Source organism: Hippoglossus stenolepis, chromosome 14, assembly GCF_022539355.2.
Source record: "Hippoglossus stenolepis isolate QCI-W04-F060 chromosome 14, HSTE1.2, whole genome shotgun sequence".
NCBI classification, from domain to species: Eukaryota; Metazoa; Chordata; class Actinopteri; order Pleuronectiformes; family Pleuronectidae; genus Hippoglossus; species Hippoglossus stenolepis.
The window spans coordinates 20,490,385-20,507,590 of NC_061496.1; the positions used below are offsets into that span (position 1 = coordinate 20,490,385).

The following is a 17,206-nucleotide window of genomic DNA, read 5'->3' on the forward strand; positions in this document are numbered from 1 at the left end:
AACAAATGCGTTTGACACTTTTCGGTCAGACGTGTCTTTGAGGGTTTGAAAAGGCACGCTATGATGTGCGCTCATGTACAGCTCTCTTGTGAGGACCAGTTTGAGCCTACAACCTACGGAGTGAGGACATTGTGGGAAAGTGAGGACCTTTTGGCCGGACCCCCCCCTTTAATGCACTGTTTGTTGGTTAAGACTTGGTTTTAGGGTTAGGGTTAGAAATAGGTTTGGGTTAGGTTAAGGGTTAGGGTTAGGCATTTAGTTGTGGTAGTTAAGGTTAGGGTAAGGGGCTAGGGAATGCATTTTGCCAATGAGTGCCCTTAACAAGATTGTGTGTGTGTGTGTGTGTGTGTGTGTGTGTGTGTGTGTGTGTGTGTGTGTGTGTGTGTGTGTGTGTGTGTGTGTGTGTGTGTGTGTGTGTGTGTGTGTGTGTGTGTGTGTGTGTGACAGTCCATGAGGGGTACTACTTTAGTGTAGCATGACAGGATGCTAGTGGCTTGTTTACACAGCCCACTCTCTGATGTCCTGTCAGAGCCCAGAAAACACACAGTTGCACACACACACTTAAACATTCCCCTTGTTAGTGAGACCAATTACCATGTAATTAAAGGCAGGGCGAGAAACAAGCTTTACCACAATGAGTCCTGGATAGACAGAGGGATGCTGAAGAGGACTAAGAGAGAGAATAATGGAGAGTCAACAGGATTGAGGACAGGAGAACAGCCTAATGCTAGCTGAGCTATTGTTGTTAAATAAGGAGAACATAGAAAAATGAGAAGAGTCGAGGAGATGATAAAAGCATCTTATTTCCCAACATGCGTGTGTGTTAGATGAGATTCATACCCACACATGTAAACAGGACCACTGATGTCCACATCATCAAAGTTCCATTAAGACTTAACTCTTGACCATCACGGTGATGTACAAACAGCACATTTCACTTTGCTCATATCAGCTGGGTGCTTTTTGCAGAGCGGCCTGTACGTCTCGCTCTGGTGAAAATAATAAACCCAGGACACGCTGTGATAACAACTTTGCCACTGTAAATGCAACAATGCTGACAAGTAACAGGCACAGAGCAGAGAAGTTGTGCTGTTTGCACTTTGCATTCACAAGCATCCCCTCAAGTTCAAATTCCACTAAGTGCACATGAAGATCACCAGTGGGTTTGTGGCTAAATACAAAGATTAACACACTGAAAAAATAACAAGCACACAACCCGTCCAGGCCCCTCGGCAATGGCTCTGTTACAGTACACTAAAAATGGTCTGGTAGATATTAGAGATGTAGTTAGAAAATAACAACTCAATATTTTCAAGCTTGACAAAAGGATATTTTATAAATTCCTTCATATTTACTAGATTTTACGATTGAAACAGGCTGTTGAAGGCAGATGACACCTCAGAGATCTCGAGACAAATTTTTCAATTTATTTTCATTGAACACATGTTTTTTCCAATCTTTATTCAAGAGTGCGGTCTTTCAGTTTGAGAGCAGGACTTTAACATTCATATTTTGTAATGCTCTCACTCAAAACCCTGCACTTACATAAACCCTGATTCAGTTCTTCTTGCGTTCACGCTGCTTTTGTGCCAATGAGAAACATCTGCTCCTGTGCTCTTAGATTCTTTCTGCTGCTTTCCAATTTTTTGTGTGTCCGTCAAAATTTGCCAACCGATAGGATGCCAGGTATTGTGATGATGTTTCAAGCGAGGGCATTACAAAATCTGAAGGTGAAAGTCCTGCTCTCAAACTGAAAGACCACGCTCTTGAATACAGATTAGAACCCCCCCCCATAATAGTGGATATTTATTTCATCAAAACTCTGATTAATAACAATTAATTTTACACATTCAAAGATACATTTTAGTGGATGTTGACTGAGTTCAGGAATATTTAAGCACAAGTCTACTGGACTGCAGTTCAGTGTGAGACCACTATTACCATTTTGATCATATTCTGCTTCGTAACTTAAATTTGTTTATTCCTTGTTATTCCTTGAAAAGGTTTACATGCTGTAGTGTTCAGAAAACACTTCACTTTCCTCATTTTGTCCATTGCTGCAGCTCCTCTTTTCAGCCTCTGTCTGAAATGCTTGGCTTCTGCTCCTCTCTCCCGATAAAGCCCTGGTCTGGTTGGCCAGCTGGCCTACTCTGTTGTGATTGGTCAACAGCTTCCATTGCGTGTAGGAAATGTCAGTCTCTGCTATTGCGTCCCGTGCCAGACAAGCTGCTAGGTGTATATTATGCAAATGTAGGGCATCATGAAGGCACCTGACGTCATGACACTGGCCGGACTACTGACGAGAGCTTCAGCAGCAGTGTTTTCTGTGGGGGAGAGGAGCTCCCTTTACTGCTGACTGTGGGCTTTTACACATTGCAGAACTTTTATATTCACAAAAAACAAATAACATATAACTAGAGGAAGGAAAACCTGAAAAGGCATTTTATGTCTCCTTTAACATTACACCTCAGAGGTGTCCTCAGAGGTGTCTGTCTTCTCCAACTGTCACCATTTAGGTCAAGGATTTTCTGTCTGCTTTTCCAAAGCGACCTTGTCAAAGAGTGTGGATGTTTCCACACACACACACACACACACACATGCTTTAATGCATACACAGCTGTGACCGTCATCCAGGTCATTGGGTGGTGGAACTGGGGTAATGGGAGAATGTAATGGAGATGCAGACAGAGGACAGAGACAGAGACAGAAAATAACAGCACTCAAGCTACTTCAGATTTGCCCAAAGTCTCAATTCACTTAGTTCAACTCTAAAGCCTTGTTTTAAGACATTGAGTCACACAGCTTTTTCTCGGATAAATGCCAAATTAGTCATAATGATTAAGCAGAAAAATGATATCAAAAACTACAGGCACAGTATAATTTTCTGTGTAACCTTAGCATAATTTAGTGGCAGACTTAGAGCTCAGAAGAAGCATCTTGGTTTCATAAACACAAGAGCAGTCATGTTGCAAATAAGATAGAAAAAGCGCACATCAGCAGAGGCCCAGCACTCATTTATTTGATGAGTGGCAACGGTACTTTATCATCTCATCTGACATCCGGCAATTCACTTCAGCAACGATGCTTATGTATTTGTAGCATGTGCACATCCTCAGTCAAGTGAAAGCTCTTGTGTGCCAAATCAATCTGCCAGAATTAAACATGGAGCTGAAGGGAAAACTTGTTGTTTTGTTGGCACATGCTGTTTGTGGGTTTAAAAGAGTCTGTGAGAGAGTGAGTATGAGTGAGTGCTTCGTCCGAACGTGTCTCTGATAGGTACAGAAAACACAGAAACAACCCGACACGTTCACATTCACGAATAAACATTCGGCAGCGCGGTTTAGTAGCAGGATTAATTGGAGAGTAACTGGCGGGTTCCCTCATGTGCTGTTGAGTGTTTGTTGGGAACCATCCCAGCTGTAGTTAAGAGCCTCTGGGTGCTGCTTCATCTGGAGCACAGTGAAACAAGCTCCACACTTTATACCAGCCTCTGCACACACCACAGGTCTGCTGAAACGAAACAGATGAGTGAACACAGAGGCACTGCTGTTGAGAGTCGCATCAGCGGTTGTTCCACTAACATAATTTCTGAGGCATACACATATCAGGTCCACAACTTCCTGTCACGAATCAGAAATGAAACCAAAGCCACGATTCCACTTTTATTCTATTATGTCTAATGAAATTAGTGGACTAGACTGACGGTAAACGTTATTGCCTCACACTTCAAACCCCCTGCACCTGACTTCAATCTACAGCCTGGATGTTCAGCATGTGCTTGAATGCATCATTGATGATCACCTGGATACTTCAGCAGCTCATTCATTTTGTGTAAGGACATATTAGTACGTAAATCCATCAAAAAGCAGCACAAGTTGAATATGTTTTACGATAACTGTATGAGTTAATCTATCTACTAATTCCAGAAATCTCTGTCTGTCTGTCACTGTAATAACTTAACATAAGTGACAATGATATTCACAACAACAGCACATTGACGTCAACGCCAATGACCACGGATTCTCCTGAACTTTGAATAAACAGGTGACCAGCTCTTTGTGCAGCAGCGGTGGAGCAGCTTCAGGGTTCTGTGGACTGAGTCCAGCAGCAGTCTTTACTTTCCTCGGTTCAATTACTGTGGGTCACTTTTACAGTTTCAGAAGAATAGCTGCAACCAGCATCACCACAGACCAAGCAAACAGACCATTCCAGACAGGCAGGTTTAGAACCAGCACTGAACTAGCTGTTCTAATCCCGGAGACATATATAAAATGGTTGGCAAAAAGTTCTTGTTCAGAACCTTTGAGAGGGAAGAAGACGGACAAATCAACAGGATTGATTATGATTAAAATGGAAAATCCATCTTCATAGAACCTGGGTGTTATTTTTGTCGTTTGGGCTTTTCCTACATATCAGGTCCTATCTAATCTAGTTATTTGCTGTGACACCCTTATGAAAGCACATTTACGTTCAGTACATCAAGACAATCAAGATCTAGATCCATGAATTATTCTCTGAAAATATATATCTCGCACTGTTAAAGAAAGAATACAAAATCCTGGATCTGATGTAGATTATAATTATAATTCCATCATTTTAACTCCAAGTTTCGTGCTAATCCATTTAGTAGTTTTTGAATAATCCTGCTAACAAACAGGTGAAATCTTAACCTCCTTGGCAGAGGTGATAAAGTAAACTGGAACATTCCTGTACAGTCAGTGTCCCACACGTTTGTAAGAAAGAAAAGGAAAAGGTGAAGTAGAAATTAAATCCGATGTATGTAATCCAAATGTAAACCAGAGTCATGCAGAGGTAAAGAAGGGGTGGTGATATCGTGTAGGAGACGAGGTTATAAGGGGAACCAGCTGGTAGAGAGAGAGTGATGGAGGGGGCACGTGGGAGGCAGAAGGTTACAGTTGCCGGGGGCGATGCTCAGGGCTTCCCTGAAGGGTTATACATACTGTACCAGCAGTCACCTGCCATCTATCACCTGTGGATGTGTGTGTGTACGAGTAGGACTCCGGTTTTCTGCCTGTCATAATGTTCTAATCCTGAGTGACATTTATCCAATGGAGACCTCGCTCATTCATCCATCCATCACATTCTATTCCTCCTTTCTAGCCTCCGCTCTTCGCTTTATGTCCTTCCCTCCCTCTCTGCTTGTTGCTTCAGACAGACAGTCGAACCACCCCTGCATACCAAGTACTATCACACACGTATACACACAACACACGCACATAAACGAGTTGTAAGGTAGTAACTGCTTAACGGTATAGAAAGCAGAATTCAAGCTTTACAACTCTTTGTGTTGTGTGTTTGTACACATTAGTTTGTGCAGAATCTAAATAAGAATATGTGTAAAAAAGAGATTGTTTGTGTTTGCTGTGTGTTCACCTTTGATGCAACCACGAAAGATGCACCAGTAGATTCTTTCATTAGTGTTGGTAGGTGGGACATGCGTGAACATGCGGGTGTGGATGGTTGTGTTTCTGTGAGAACGTTATAAAGAAAAGCATGAAGCTTGTGTGTATGTGTGCGCGTGTGTGCGAGCAGCCATGACAGATGAAATGGGAGATTCTTTCATTAGTTGTGTTTGAGGCTCAGTGGGGTCACAGCAATAGCAGACATTTAATTACAGCGCACTGAATGCTTCCCCTGCTGACACACACACAGGGATGTCTTTCATGTCCCCAAAAGGTAGTAATATAAACCACTCAAGAGGAGAAGTCACTCTGGACCCCTCCACCTTTCTCTCCCTTTCGTCTCCTCTTGGCCTTTCTCGACTTCCCCTGCTCTCTGTGTTCTCCTCCTCGCTGTGCTAAGTATAGCAGCAGTAATGGTGATGGATGCAGATGGAGGGAGCAGGTCTTAAATGTCAGACTCAAATGAAAATCACTGTGCCAGTGAGACAAAAGCAGTAGGACACCTTCAGCGTTATTTAACACTCACACATTAACATAAAGTACGGACATACACACACAAATGAAGCGCTGCACAGCAGACTATATAACATTTATAAAAGAATGAATGTGTACAAAGTCAGAATATAAAACATTTTTTTTTTTTTTGTCAAGCTGATCCCCTCAAACATTTAATCCATGTTTGTGCTGCACAGTTAAATCAAACCTAACTGTTCCATTTGTCCCTGGACATGGGGACTGTAGCAGATTGTTGGAATAATAGGTAGTTCACATCCTGCCACCTGTTTCACGCTGTTCCGTCCATCAGCAGATAATCGTAGCTATAAACAATTCATAGCTTAAAATATAGAAAAACTTGACTTTGCTCAACAAAACTTTGTTTACAAGAGAACTCTTAAATGTTTGTTGTCGGCTTCACATAAAAGTGTCTTCATCGAGTTTACTGTATGACATTAAAGTCTCCTGCTTGATTTTCCACTGGCAGTCAAAGAGATTTACAGACACTGTGTCTCCTGACAGACAGCTGTTGTTTGCATGTGAATGAAATATGAGTATGATCCTTTATACACAGCCGCCGTGGCACACTTCATGTTATTGAAGCAATGGGAAGAGATGTGTGTGTGTGGGGGGGGGTCTTTATAGCTGTTGACTGTTGCATGGTGCACGCTTGTTTCAGGTTTAATGAAGGCAATATTTAAATGTCTTTAAATGTCGTCTGTGCATTGAACAGAACAGTCCTCTGGTGGTTTGATCACTAGCTCTCATCTCATCTAAAATGAGACGTGACACAATAGAGAGAGCGCTGCACCGCTGTTCTCTCTCTTACTCTCTCCGAAATAAAGACAGATGTTCCTCAGCTCGTTTGTCTCTGAAGACTCTGACGTATACATGTCGTCGGTTTACTCAAAGCAGTGACACTGAGTGTGTGTGTGTGTGTTGATTCAAAGGAACAAGATCATCCGCACCATATTGGTGTGCGTGTGTGTGTGGATTTCACAATGTGTGGCATGATACACAGTTAATTCTCCGATAATGAGGCTTTTTTTTTTTTGCCTTAAATACCCTTAAACATTGTCCAACTGTTCCAGTTAAAAAATGGACTTCATTCAGGTGATACAAATGCATATTTACAAATGGGAATGTTTGTGTGGGCCAGCAGACAAAGCAGAGGGAGGTGGGAGATTAGTGTTGGACAGAGAGATGATTCAATAGCCTCATATAAAACGATGCTCTCGCCTGTGGTTAAAGAGCTCATTTCTACTACACCGCAGTGCTGTGGGGACTCTGTGAATGGAGGGAGTGTGAAAGAACGAGCAGAGGAGGAGTGGGACCATTCCATCACTCAGACTATGACCTTCCAAGAGTCACGCTGTTATAGAGTACAGAACTAATGCCTCAATATATTATCTGAATATGCTGCATTATCATTATGCTTCTCCCTCTCACTATCGCTCTTGCAGTCTTCCACTCGTGCATACACACTGAGAAACAAAGTGCAGAGACACACAAAGGCATGAATGTTCCCTCTCTACAATATTTGATGATGAAATGTTTGCGCACTGCAGGACAGAGAAAGAGACAGAATGAGAGAACGATGGAGAGAGCACGATGAAGAGAAAGTGAGTCGAACCTCACAAGTGGCCATTCTCTTCCTCGGCTTTGTGTTGTCTGTGAAGATGAGTGTTGTAGTCACATCAGGAGATAACATTGAGACTTCCTGGACAAGAGCAAGGTCAACATGCGCACACCGTCGCCGGCACTCTCTAATGCATGAGCACAATACCAACAATCCACCACACAATGAAGGGTGAGGAGAGAGGGGGAGGACTGTGGGAGACGGGGGAGATAAGAGCAAAATGCTATTATTTTGCACAAGAAAGGAGCTGGAGAGCCGTTGCAGCTCTAGTCCTTCCAAACTTCATTGATTTAAGCATCTGAATGTATTGACCAGTGTCGTCCGTATGACACCACAGTTTACCGCTCCAATCTGACATAGTTGCACAATAATATCAACATCAGAAGCTGTGACCTGTTGTACGGTTGTATTTTTTGTCAGATTACCGTTGGGCTGTTCTGTGGTCTGTGTGATTGATGATTCTGAGGTAATAGCCTAAGTCTGAGGTAGATGGAGGTCCTTGACTGGAAGATGGACTGTAGACTACAGAGTGTGTGTCTCTGTGTGTGTCTGCAGGGCAGGATCGCAGTGAGGCGGCTCTCATCAGACGTTTTAAGGGCGATGGCGTCCGCTACAAGGCCAAGCTCATCGGCCTGGACGAAGTCACGGCGGCCCGTGGAGACAAACTCTGCCAGGACTCCATGATGAAGCTCAAGGTAAGGAACATTTCTCCTCTTCTCTTCTGTCTCTATTGATGGGTCTTCAATTAAGAACTGACTCCCTACTAACACCTAGGGTTCGATACTGAAATCTGGTGTTAATCAGGCACCGCTTCCATCAAGGCCAGTACCGATCAGACCGACTCATAACGCAGATTTCGATGCCTCATTACGTTGCCTGTGCTCTGTACCGAAATGGTTACCCTGCTTACAGGCAACATTAACATCTCAGCACGTGTCTAGTTAATATTACACTTAACTGGTGGCAACACACTCTAAACGGCTCTGGCGGTGCGTAACGTTAGCCTACAGTTAGCTAGTAACCACTTCAAACTCAAGTCGACACAACAACAAAATGCCTAAAGGTAAATGGTTGAAAGTGTCGGTGTAATTCATGTGAAAGGATTCAGACACAGGGACATGCAGCAGATGCTTGAAAACAATTTGGTGTACAACTCTGTACCCCCAAACAATACCCAACCCTACTAACATGCATCTGTGCATGTTCGTAGTGAGCCATGACTAAATCTGGAGGATTAATAATTTAACATGACCCACAAAAGCCCCATCAACAGCCAACACAGCGGTCCACAAGTAGTTCAACAACATGCATATTTAAGTTCAAGTTTTAAATATGCATGTTTTGTACATCACAGCACAACTGTGTTTTTGTGTATGTGTGCGTGCATGTATAGTTAGTTGCCGTTTTACTATGCAAATTGCCAGAGTAGAGGTGTAAAATAAAAATGATAGATAAAATAAAAATAAGGACGTTGTATTTTATAGGGAAGACGGAGATGATCAGCACGGGGGGGGGAAGTACGGAGGTTAGCCATATAGATGAGAGGGGTTCGGGGTAAATGTCTCATTTGCAAGGACAAAAAGAATTAGAGGGAGAGGTAGACAGATGGGGCAGTTAGCAGAGGAGAGAAGGTACATAGGCAGGGAATAATTTGGATGATAGGTGAGAGAGATGGGGGCGGATAAAGGTGAGGACAAACAGGACATTTTTAAATTCATTCATCAATAAAATCCCTAATGCGCAAGCTGGTTTTGTGAAATATTTTACTGCAGCATGTATATGGAGAACACATATGTAAATAATTTCACTAAAATAAACAGTCAAAACTTTACACAGAGCCTAGATTTCGCTTTATTTTCCAATAAACGTAGCCTTCTTATTCATTATTAATTGTCATGTAACACATGAGGTCCAAATACAGCCAGATACATTTATAATTTATGTCGGAATATATTTGAATTGAGGAAATTACATTTATGTTTTGTTTATGTGTAGTGAAAACTCTATGAAGCCGAGGCCTGGAAGGGTATGGAGAGGATAGACGGCTCATTGATCAAACAGCTCCCCTCCTCCTCATTTATTCAGACAGGAAATCCATCAACTCCTTTTCTCTGATCTCTCCACCTCCTCTCTCGTACTGCTCCTCCCTCTCGTAGCCCGACTCCCTCCATTCTCTGAAACCTCGCTCCTCTCGCTTCTTCTTTTGTGCCTCACGTATAATGCACGTTAAGGGAAAACTCCACCCTTAGACACACTTACTTAAGATCAGTATGTCATGATGCCTTCTGTGAATTCAAATGAGGTGCTCATGAAGAGTTGTGATTTAACTTTTTCACTGTACACTCCTTGTCTGCTTTTGTAGTTATAGATTCCCTACATTTCCCATAATCTTTCAACAATGTAAGATATAAAAAGCTTTTGCATTTGACTGATCAAAGCAAATGTTGCTTGATACGCATTATATATTATATAATGATATATTACACAAACAATTGTTTTTCCGCCTTTAATAGCTTTTAATGAATGTTGTTTTTCTCAAATACTGGTGTTAATTATTTCAAACTAGTGATCTGGCTATAACTGTTCTGTTGTTCCTTTACCAGTAATCAAATATATTCTTCAGTGTAATGCTGTTTTGTTATTTTGTTTATCAGATATTGTCTTTGAATAATGTAATATCTTCCAAATCTTCACTATGTTTTGTCCAAGTCATTTTTGTAAATGCCCATCTTGTGCAGTGGCTTTATCTCTGTATGACTGATGGAAATTGATGCCACTGTGATGTTTATTGCTGATGTTGTTGAGAGATTATTATTATTTGTATTGACATTTACTGACGACTGAAAGATAATCCAAGAGGAAAATTGTCTTTTAGATCGAGAGGTGGCCCAAAGGGAAGTTCTTTATGGAGTCATCCTCGTATTACACAGTACATGAGTTTCAGTCCTGCTTCTAACATGGTTATTTGCGCCGTGTGTGTGTGTGTGTCTGTCTGTCTTTTTTGTCCTCAGGGTATAGCTGCTGCAGCACGGTCCAAAGGAGATCACAAACAGAAGGTGTTTCTGACTGTTTCCTTTGGAGGGATCAAGATCTTTGATGAGAAGTCAGGGGTAAGTGTGTGTGCCTGCGTGCGTGTGGGATTGTGAGTGTGTGCCTGAATGCAGCATTTCGGGCCTGTGTGTGTGTGTGTGTGTGTGTGTGTGTGTGTGTGTGTGTGTGTGTGTGTGTGTGTGTGTGTGTGTGTGTGTGTGTGTGTGTGTGTTTCCTCTGTTAATGAGGCATCTCCATGAGAGGGAGGGGCCCTCTGGGGAAATCAGGAGGCCCTAATTGAAACCCTGAGAACAAGACCTCAGTAGATGAGAGAACATGGCTATCCCATTGTCTGCCTCTTTGCAAACAGGGACAGCTCTGGTTTCATACTAGGCTCCAGATTATACATATTCCATTTTACATGGCAGATTTTCTGTCTGCCCAACTATTGATCTATCCAGACTCTGCTTTCCGACTGCTATCATTCCTCTTTCTTCAGTTTTTCCTGGTAACTCTCAGTTTGCTAGCCATTTTCCCACTGTCCGATGAGATTTCAGAATTGCCAAAATCCCACCAGACGAATCGAAGATTGTACTGGAGTTTGTCTTAATTTTGCTGATGATGACAACTCAGATTCTGTGACAGGTATTATCAAGGCTCAGTCCCCAAACTGACCATATCTGTCACTGTATCCTTGAACAAGAGATATGCGGCCTGCCCACACTCCCCAGGATACTTGGTGCTCTGGATGGATGACAACCTCACTCAACAATTTGGCTTTCTTTTACTGTTAATGTACAATGAATGCCTCATTTAATCCCAGAAACGTTTAAAGAAATCAAATTGAATGGGCCTGACACTGTAGCCTTCTAAATTTACCTCTGCATGTTAGCTTTCTTTTATTTATATTAGCAGCTGGAGGAAAACAGCCTGGTTTTAAAAGCATAATGCAGAATAAACATCTGCTGTTCATCTCATCATGTAAAGCTGTCTGTTTCCCTCTGTTTCTTCTGGCTGTCAGTCGACTGATTGTGAATGTAATCTGGTCCAGATTCAATGTGAAGCTCGCTGCTCTACACCTGGTTTTAGTGGCCGACATGCAAAGCCTGAGATTTACACCTCAGCAGGAGCTGGTTGTCAGCGACTCTGCGTGTGTGTGTGTATGCGTGTCAGTGTGTAGCCGCTACACAGCAGTATAACTCAAAAGTCTGGGGTATTAGGCAGGACCTGTCGGCCTCCCATGTGGCAGCCATATTGCTTGCGGGGCCAAACTCATCCCTCACAGGTCCAGTCCTTCATCCCTCATTTTATAACCCTCATTTTTCTGTCTCATTCTCCGTCTCGCTGCCTCAAACTCTACGTACCAGAAGACAGAGAGGGATAAATAGAGATAGATACATAAAGGCAAAGTAGAGAAGGTGTGGAAGAGAAGAAACAGAAAAAAAGATAAGAGAGGGAGGGAGAAGGTGAAAAGAAACAAAAATGTGTCAAAAGACAGGAGGAGGATGAAAGCTATGGATGGAGACGGAGAGTTAGAGGTAAAGGTGGAGAATCAGTGAGCATATGTCAAGGTAAAGCTCTCTACAGGGAGACCTTGTCCTCTGTCTCTGCACATTAATATTAACTATAAAGATATGCTGTCCTTACTATCAGTCCTTCAACCACTCCTAATGGCGAGGGAGGGAGGAGGGAGGGAGGGAGAGAGAGAGAGAGAGAAAGAGAGAGAGAGACAGGCTGCTGAAGTTCAGGGATCTTGACAGTCTCATTCCCCTCCTGTGCATCAGTCAGCCAGATGGGTGGATGGATGTATGGGTGAACAAATGGATGGATGGCCTCTCTCTTGGAGGAGGGAAGGTCGTGCAGAGTGGATGGAGGTGGTGCTTGAGATGGAGGAGAAGAAGACGGGTGACATTAATCTAGCAGAGGGCAGGCCAGAATCTCTCTCTCCCTCTCTCTGTCAGCCTCTCTCTCTCTCTCTCTCTCTACACGCATGCACGGATGCTTACACACACACACACACACGTGCACACCCACCCTCTTCAACCCTTTTTGTCAGTCTTGTCAGGGCCGCTGCACCACGTCAGGTCAAGAACTCACACGAGTGAAGTGCTGCGCTCGCCGCCCTGCTGCTCCCTCAGAGAATCAAATCAGAAAGATTAAATTAGTCTTGTTCAGCCAACAGAAAATACTTTATCAACCAAGTATACATGGAGAGAATCTGTTAGAAAAGCCCCTGAAAAAGAAGTCTTCATAGAGGCTGGACTCAGGTGCAACTACAACGGGTATCGATGCCAGACTCTTCCATACATTCACTTTGTGTCTCATCACATATATATTGATGTTGGTTAACAGAGACCCTCCCACTTACAGTAGAGGGTCAAGCCCGAGGGCATGGATTGTACGATGTCCAATGGGAAGTTCAGCAGTGCCATAGGAACTAATTAAGCCTCGGAGCTAACTGCTAATCTCAGTCCTGACCTACTGACTGGAGACCGGACAGCCTCTGCAGGTCGTGATGATGTCTTCCCCCCAGGAAAGAGATGTGAAACGCAGGGAGGAGAAAGACACGGTATCCTGCTGCTTCTCCCGCCTCACTCCCAGCGTAACGGGGAATATCTTGGTTCAGTGGCCAGCAACTGCTGAAGGGCATGCTGCTCAGAGACACTGTGTGTGTGTGTGTGTGTGTGTGTGTGTGTGTGTGTGTGTGTGTGTGCGTGTGCGTGTGTGTGCGTGTGTGTGAGACCGACCAGTAGTGCATATCAACAGTGCTGGAGAGACGAGACGAGAGAGTCCACAGTCAGTATCGACTTTTTGATACACCCACCTGTTTTTGCAAACACTTTGCCAGAGAGTGCATCTATTTAAGCAGCTTTGGACTTCATCTGATAGGTGATGCTGCCACAGACGTGTCGGCTCCAGCGATGAAAAGACTCCTGAGGTTTAATCTTACCATTCAGTCCAAACTTTACCAAGAATGATGCAACACGTTTAGATTTAGGTTGCAGTCTCGTTGGCAGAAATGTCACATAGAGATATGAGAATAATAACATTTGTCAAATCACAGTTCAGAACGACTGGTGTTTACAGCCCGTAAATGAAGGGAATACTTGAGCAAAGCTTTACACCAGTTTATTCCACCTTATTTGTGATCACCTAAACCAAACAGTTGAAGGGTCCTAAATCCTGCCTGCTGACAAATGTATGGATGTTTTAAAGGCCAATCTTCATTTGAAAAACGTGGCACAACTTATACCAGAATCCCTGCAGAAAATGGCTGCTTCATAGCACACCTGACCAACTAGGTACTGTAGCTACTATCCTTGTATATAAATTGTTTATACTCTGAGCTGGAGTTGCTTCCAAGACAAGACAGAACAATTGAATTTATGCAGTCATCTCATTCTCTGCTCTCTTTGAATCAGAGTTGCTCTTTGTCACCTCACCACCCACCCACAGATAATTCCACAACCTCTGCAAATGAGCTGTGTGTGTGTGTGTGTGTGTGTGTGTGTGTGTGTGTGTGTGTGTGTGTGTGTGTGTGTGTGTGTGTGTGTGTGTGTGTGTGTGTGTGTGTGTGTGTGTGTGTGTGTGTGTGTGTGTACATGCGTGTACATGCGTACACACACACTGGCTTAGCTGTCATTTTCAGGTCAATCAGTGGTGATAATAATAATCATTACTCTAATTATTAAATTTAGAAGACATGACTCATACAATAATTATCTATCTCTGCTGGGGCTCTCAGTGTGTGTTTGTGCATTTGGGCATTTGTGTGTGCGTGCCAGTGCCCCTGTGTTAAATTGGTCTCACTATACTCTGCCATGTGTTACTTCTGGACTAGCTTCAAAGCCAGCAGATGTGTGAGTTTAGCCTCTGATGTATAGCGCTCCAACCCCTAGCATGCATTCAAAAGCTACAGGGTCATTATGCTGACTGTGTGTCTCTGCTCCCAGCATGCAGCTGGCATACACAGTAACAACAAAGCAGACATTTAGTGTGACTTAACAGAGGGCCGTTGCATATTAAGTTGTGTGTGTTTGTGTGAATGTGTGTTGAGAGCGAGGGCACAGATGAAGTGATCAAGTCGACAGCTTGCCGAGCTGTGATTGTCACTGATCCCCCCCCCTCTGTCCTCAGGAAAAACAGTGCCATCTGCCACGGGCAATGCCAGCTTGGCACACCCCACCCAGGCTAAACTAGAGAGGGCAGGGGAGCTAGGATACAAGGTCTCTGTGTGAGACGGTTTGTTTCTGCCTGTACCCTTGAGGGAGTTTGTGTCAGATTTATCTTTCAGCTTCCAACAGGTTTTTTTTGTACAGGAATTTGGGGAATTCATCAGTATCTGAGTGTGTTCATACCTTTAACTTTTTGATACCGACTTCGTTTGGTATCTGAGATCTACTTTAATCTTATTAATTCATGAAGTGGCACTTGCCAAACAACTTTTTCATTGAGTGCTTTACCTGGTACATAGAGAAGAAAACAGTTCAATAAGCAGAAAATATATATAAAGCGCATCAAATTTGAGAACGATGCAAGGTCCTTTTGAAAATCCTAATTTAATTTTCAACGAGTTTTGAATTCATTTGCTTGTGTGAGAAAAGGCCTGAAATTGTATCCATAAAATCAAGTACTTATTTAACAAGAATAAAGTTGTAATCTTAGTTTCTCGACTTTCTCTGTGTGAGTTATTAAACGGACTGTGTCACGTGCTCCTTCAGGTCCTCCATCACCACCATGCGGTCCACGAGATCTCCTACATTGCCAAGGACATCACGGACCACCGAGCCTTCGGCTACGTCTGCGGGAAGGAAGGGAACCACCGCTTCATGGCCATCAAGACGGCACAGTCGGTCAGTGTCTGTGTGTGTGCGTGTTTGAGTAACGGGTGTGTTTGTACACGTTTCGCCTTGTACCCTTTGTGTGCAGGTTAATGTGTGATTCATCAGGGTCTTTTCTCAACAGCAGGAACCTCTTGACATTTAGATAAGGACCCTCGAACACCAGCTCATGTCCCCTCTGCGCTGTTCATCAAACAAACAGTGTACTCTGTAGAGCTCTCTAGGTTTGGTGTGTGTTTCTGAGTGTGTGTGGACAGATTCATGTTCAGTCCTGAAGCTACATACTGTATATTATATTGAGTCGCCTTTTGCACCTGATATGATTGTTGTTGCTTTTGTTAGGTTTATGTGTCTGGCTTGTTTAGTCTGGATCCAGCTGGCTCACTCTGTAGCCGTATTGATTTCCCATAGTGAGTCGATGAGGATTTGAGTGTGTGTCACCAGCTCTAATGGCATATCCATCCTCCTAGGGCCATGAAACGCTGCTCTTTGACTTAGACAGATAGGCACACACACACACACACACACACACACACACACACACACACACACACACACACACACACACACACACACACACACACACACACACACTCTGTGGGCAGAATCCGGTTTCAACATCACTACAACAAGCCACACACAGAATAATGTTGCTCACCAACCTCACCCTGCTGCCCAACAGTGTAGCACAAGGCTAAATTCTCATCAGTCTTCTACCTGATGTGTGCCCGAGGAAAGGTCACAATTATATGTTACTCCCATTTTCAGTATTTGAACCGTGCAGCCATCACCAGCACACAGTGTTAGCTGTGCAGCAAGGAGAGGGTGGAGGCAGAGAGCTTATGGCAGCGGCTGTAATTGGAAAGTAACCACTTTGATGTGAATTAACGGAGCATCTCTGTTCTGTCATGAAGACTGAGATTTAAAGTTGTTCCGAAAAGGCCAATTTGGGGGTAAACTTTAAAGTAATTGGCTTACCACTAAACTCTAAAGTGTCAGCACAAGAGAGACATGTTTTATTTAGCAGTGGAAGTCCACTAATTATGTACAGGGAAGGATTTCATAGACAGTCGTTGTTGTAACCTTTGAGAAAAGCTACAGTTATAATTATTATAAATGGGTCTCTTTGTTAGAAAAGCAACCTTGGAGTATTTAGTGTCAAATATCTTTCAAGAAGTTATTACTTGTGTGAGAGGTAAATTATTGCTTTCCTATTCGACTGCTCAAAACTCTTTACACTTTAGGTCACAGCACTTATATATTTATATACATAATGCACTTATATATATCATATATTTGTTGCCTTTTCTGTCACAAACCTTCTGATTAGGGGACGACCTGCTCTCCTATGGTAAAGTGGTTCAGCCGTCACTGGTCAGTCCATCTAAAATATCCGTGCTGTCAATCAAAGGTGTCAAACCCTCAGAGTTGAGGAGCAAAGACTTGTTTGGAAATTCGCTATTTGGCTCCAGGGCTCAACAACTCCAAATTAAGGAGGAGAAGATATCAGATATCTCTTCTCTGCTTGTACAGTACAATAAAGCACTCTTGAGGTTGTAGAAAATCACTAACTGATTTTGACTGAAGAGGAGCCGAGTTGAGGAAAATTCAATATACCAAGAAATGCATTCAGGAACATCCTGTAACCCACCAATAACCAACACTAGAATTAAATCTGGGTAAAGAAATTCTGATCAGTGTAGATTTAAATAGAACAGTGTGTCTGTCCACAGTCAAATTCTTTATCACTACCACTTATTATAAAATTACTCTTCGCT

General features: G+C 43.0%; 1 protein-coding gene across 12 annotated transcripts in view; it reads left to right on the forward strand.

Moving 5' to 3' along the window:
* Positions 1 to 17,206, forward strand: part of dab1a (DAB adaptor protein 1a) — a 208,385-nt gene that overhangs the window by 171,530 nt on the left and 19,649 nt on the right. For all 12 annotated transcript variants that reach the window (XM_035177355.2, XM_035177354.2, XM_035177357.2 and 9 more), the window contains 3 exons: positions 8,113 to 8,252; positions 10,569 to 10,667; positions 15,309 to 15,440. In XM_035177355.2, the coding sequence (XP_035033246.1) occupies positions 8,113 to 8,252; positions 10,569 to 10,667; positions 15,309 to 15,440 (371 nt within the window). The remainder of the gene's footprint in view (positions 1 to 8,112; positions 8,253 to 10,568; positions 10,668 to 15,308; positions 15,441 to 17,206) is intronic.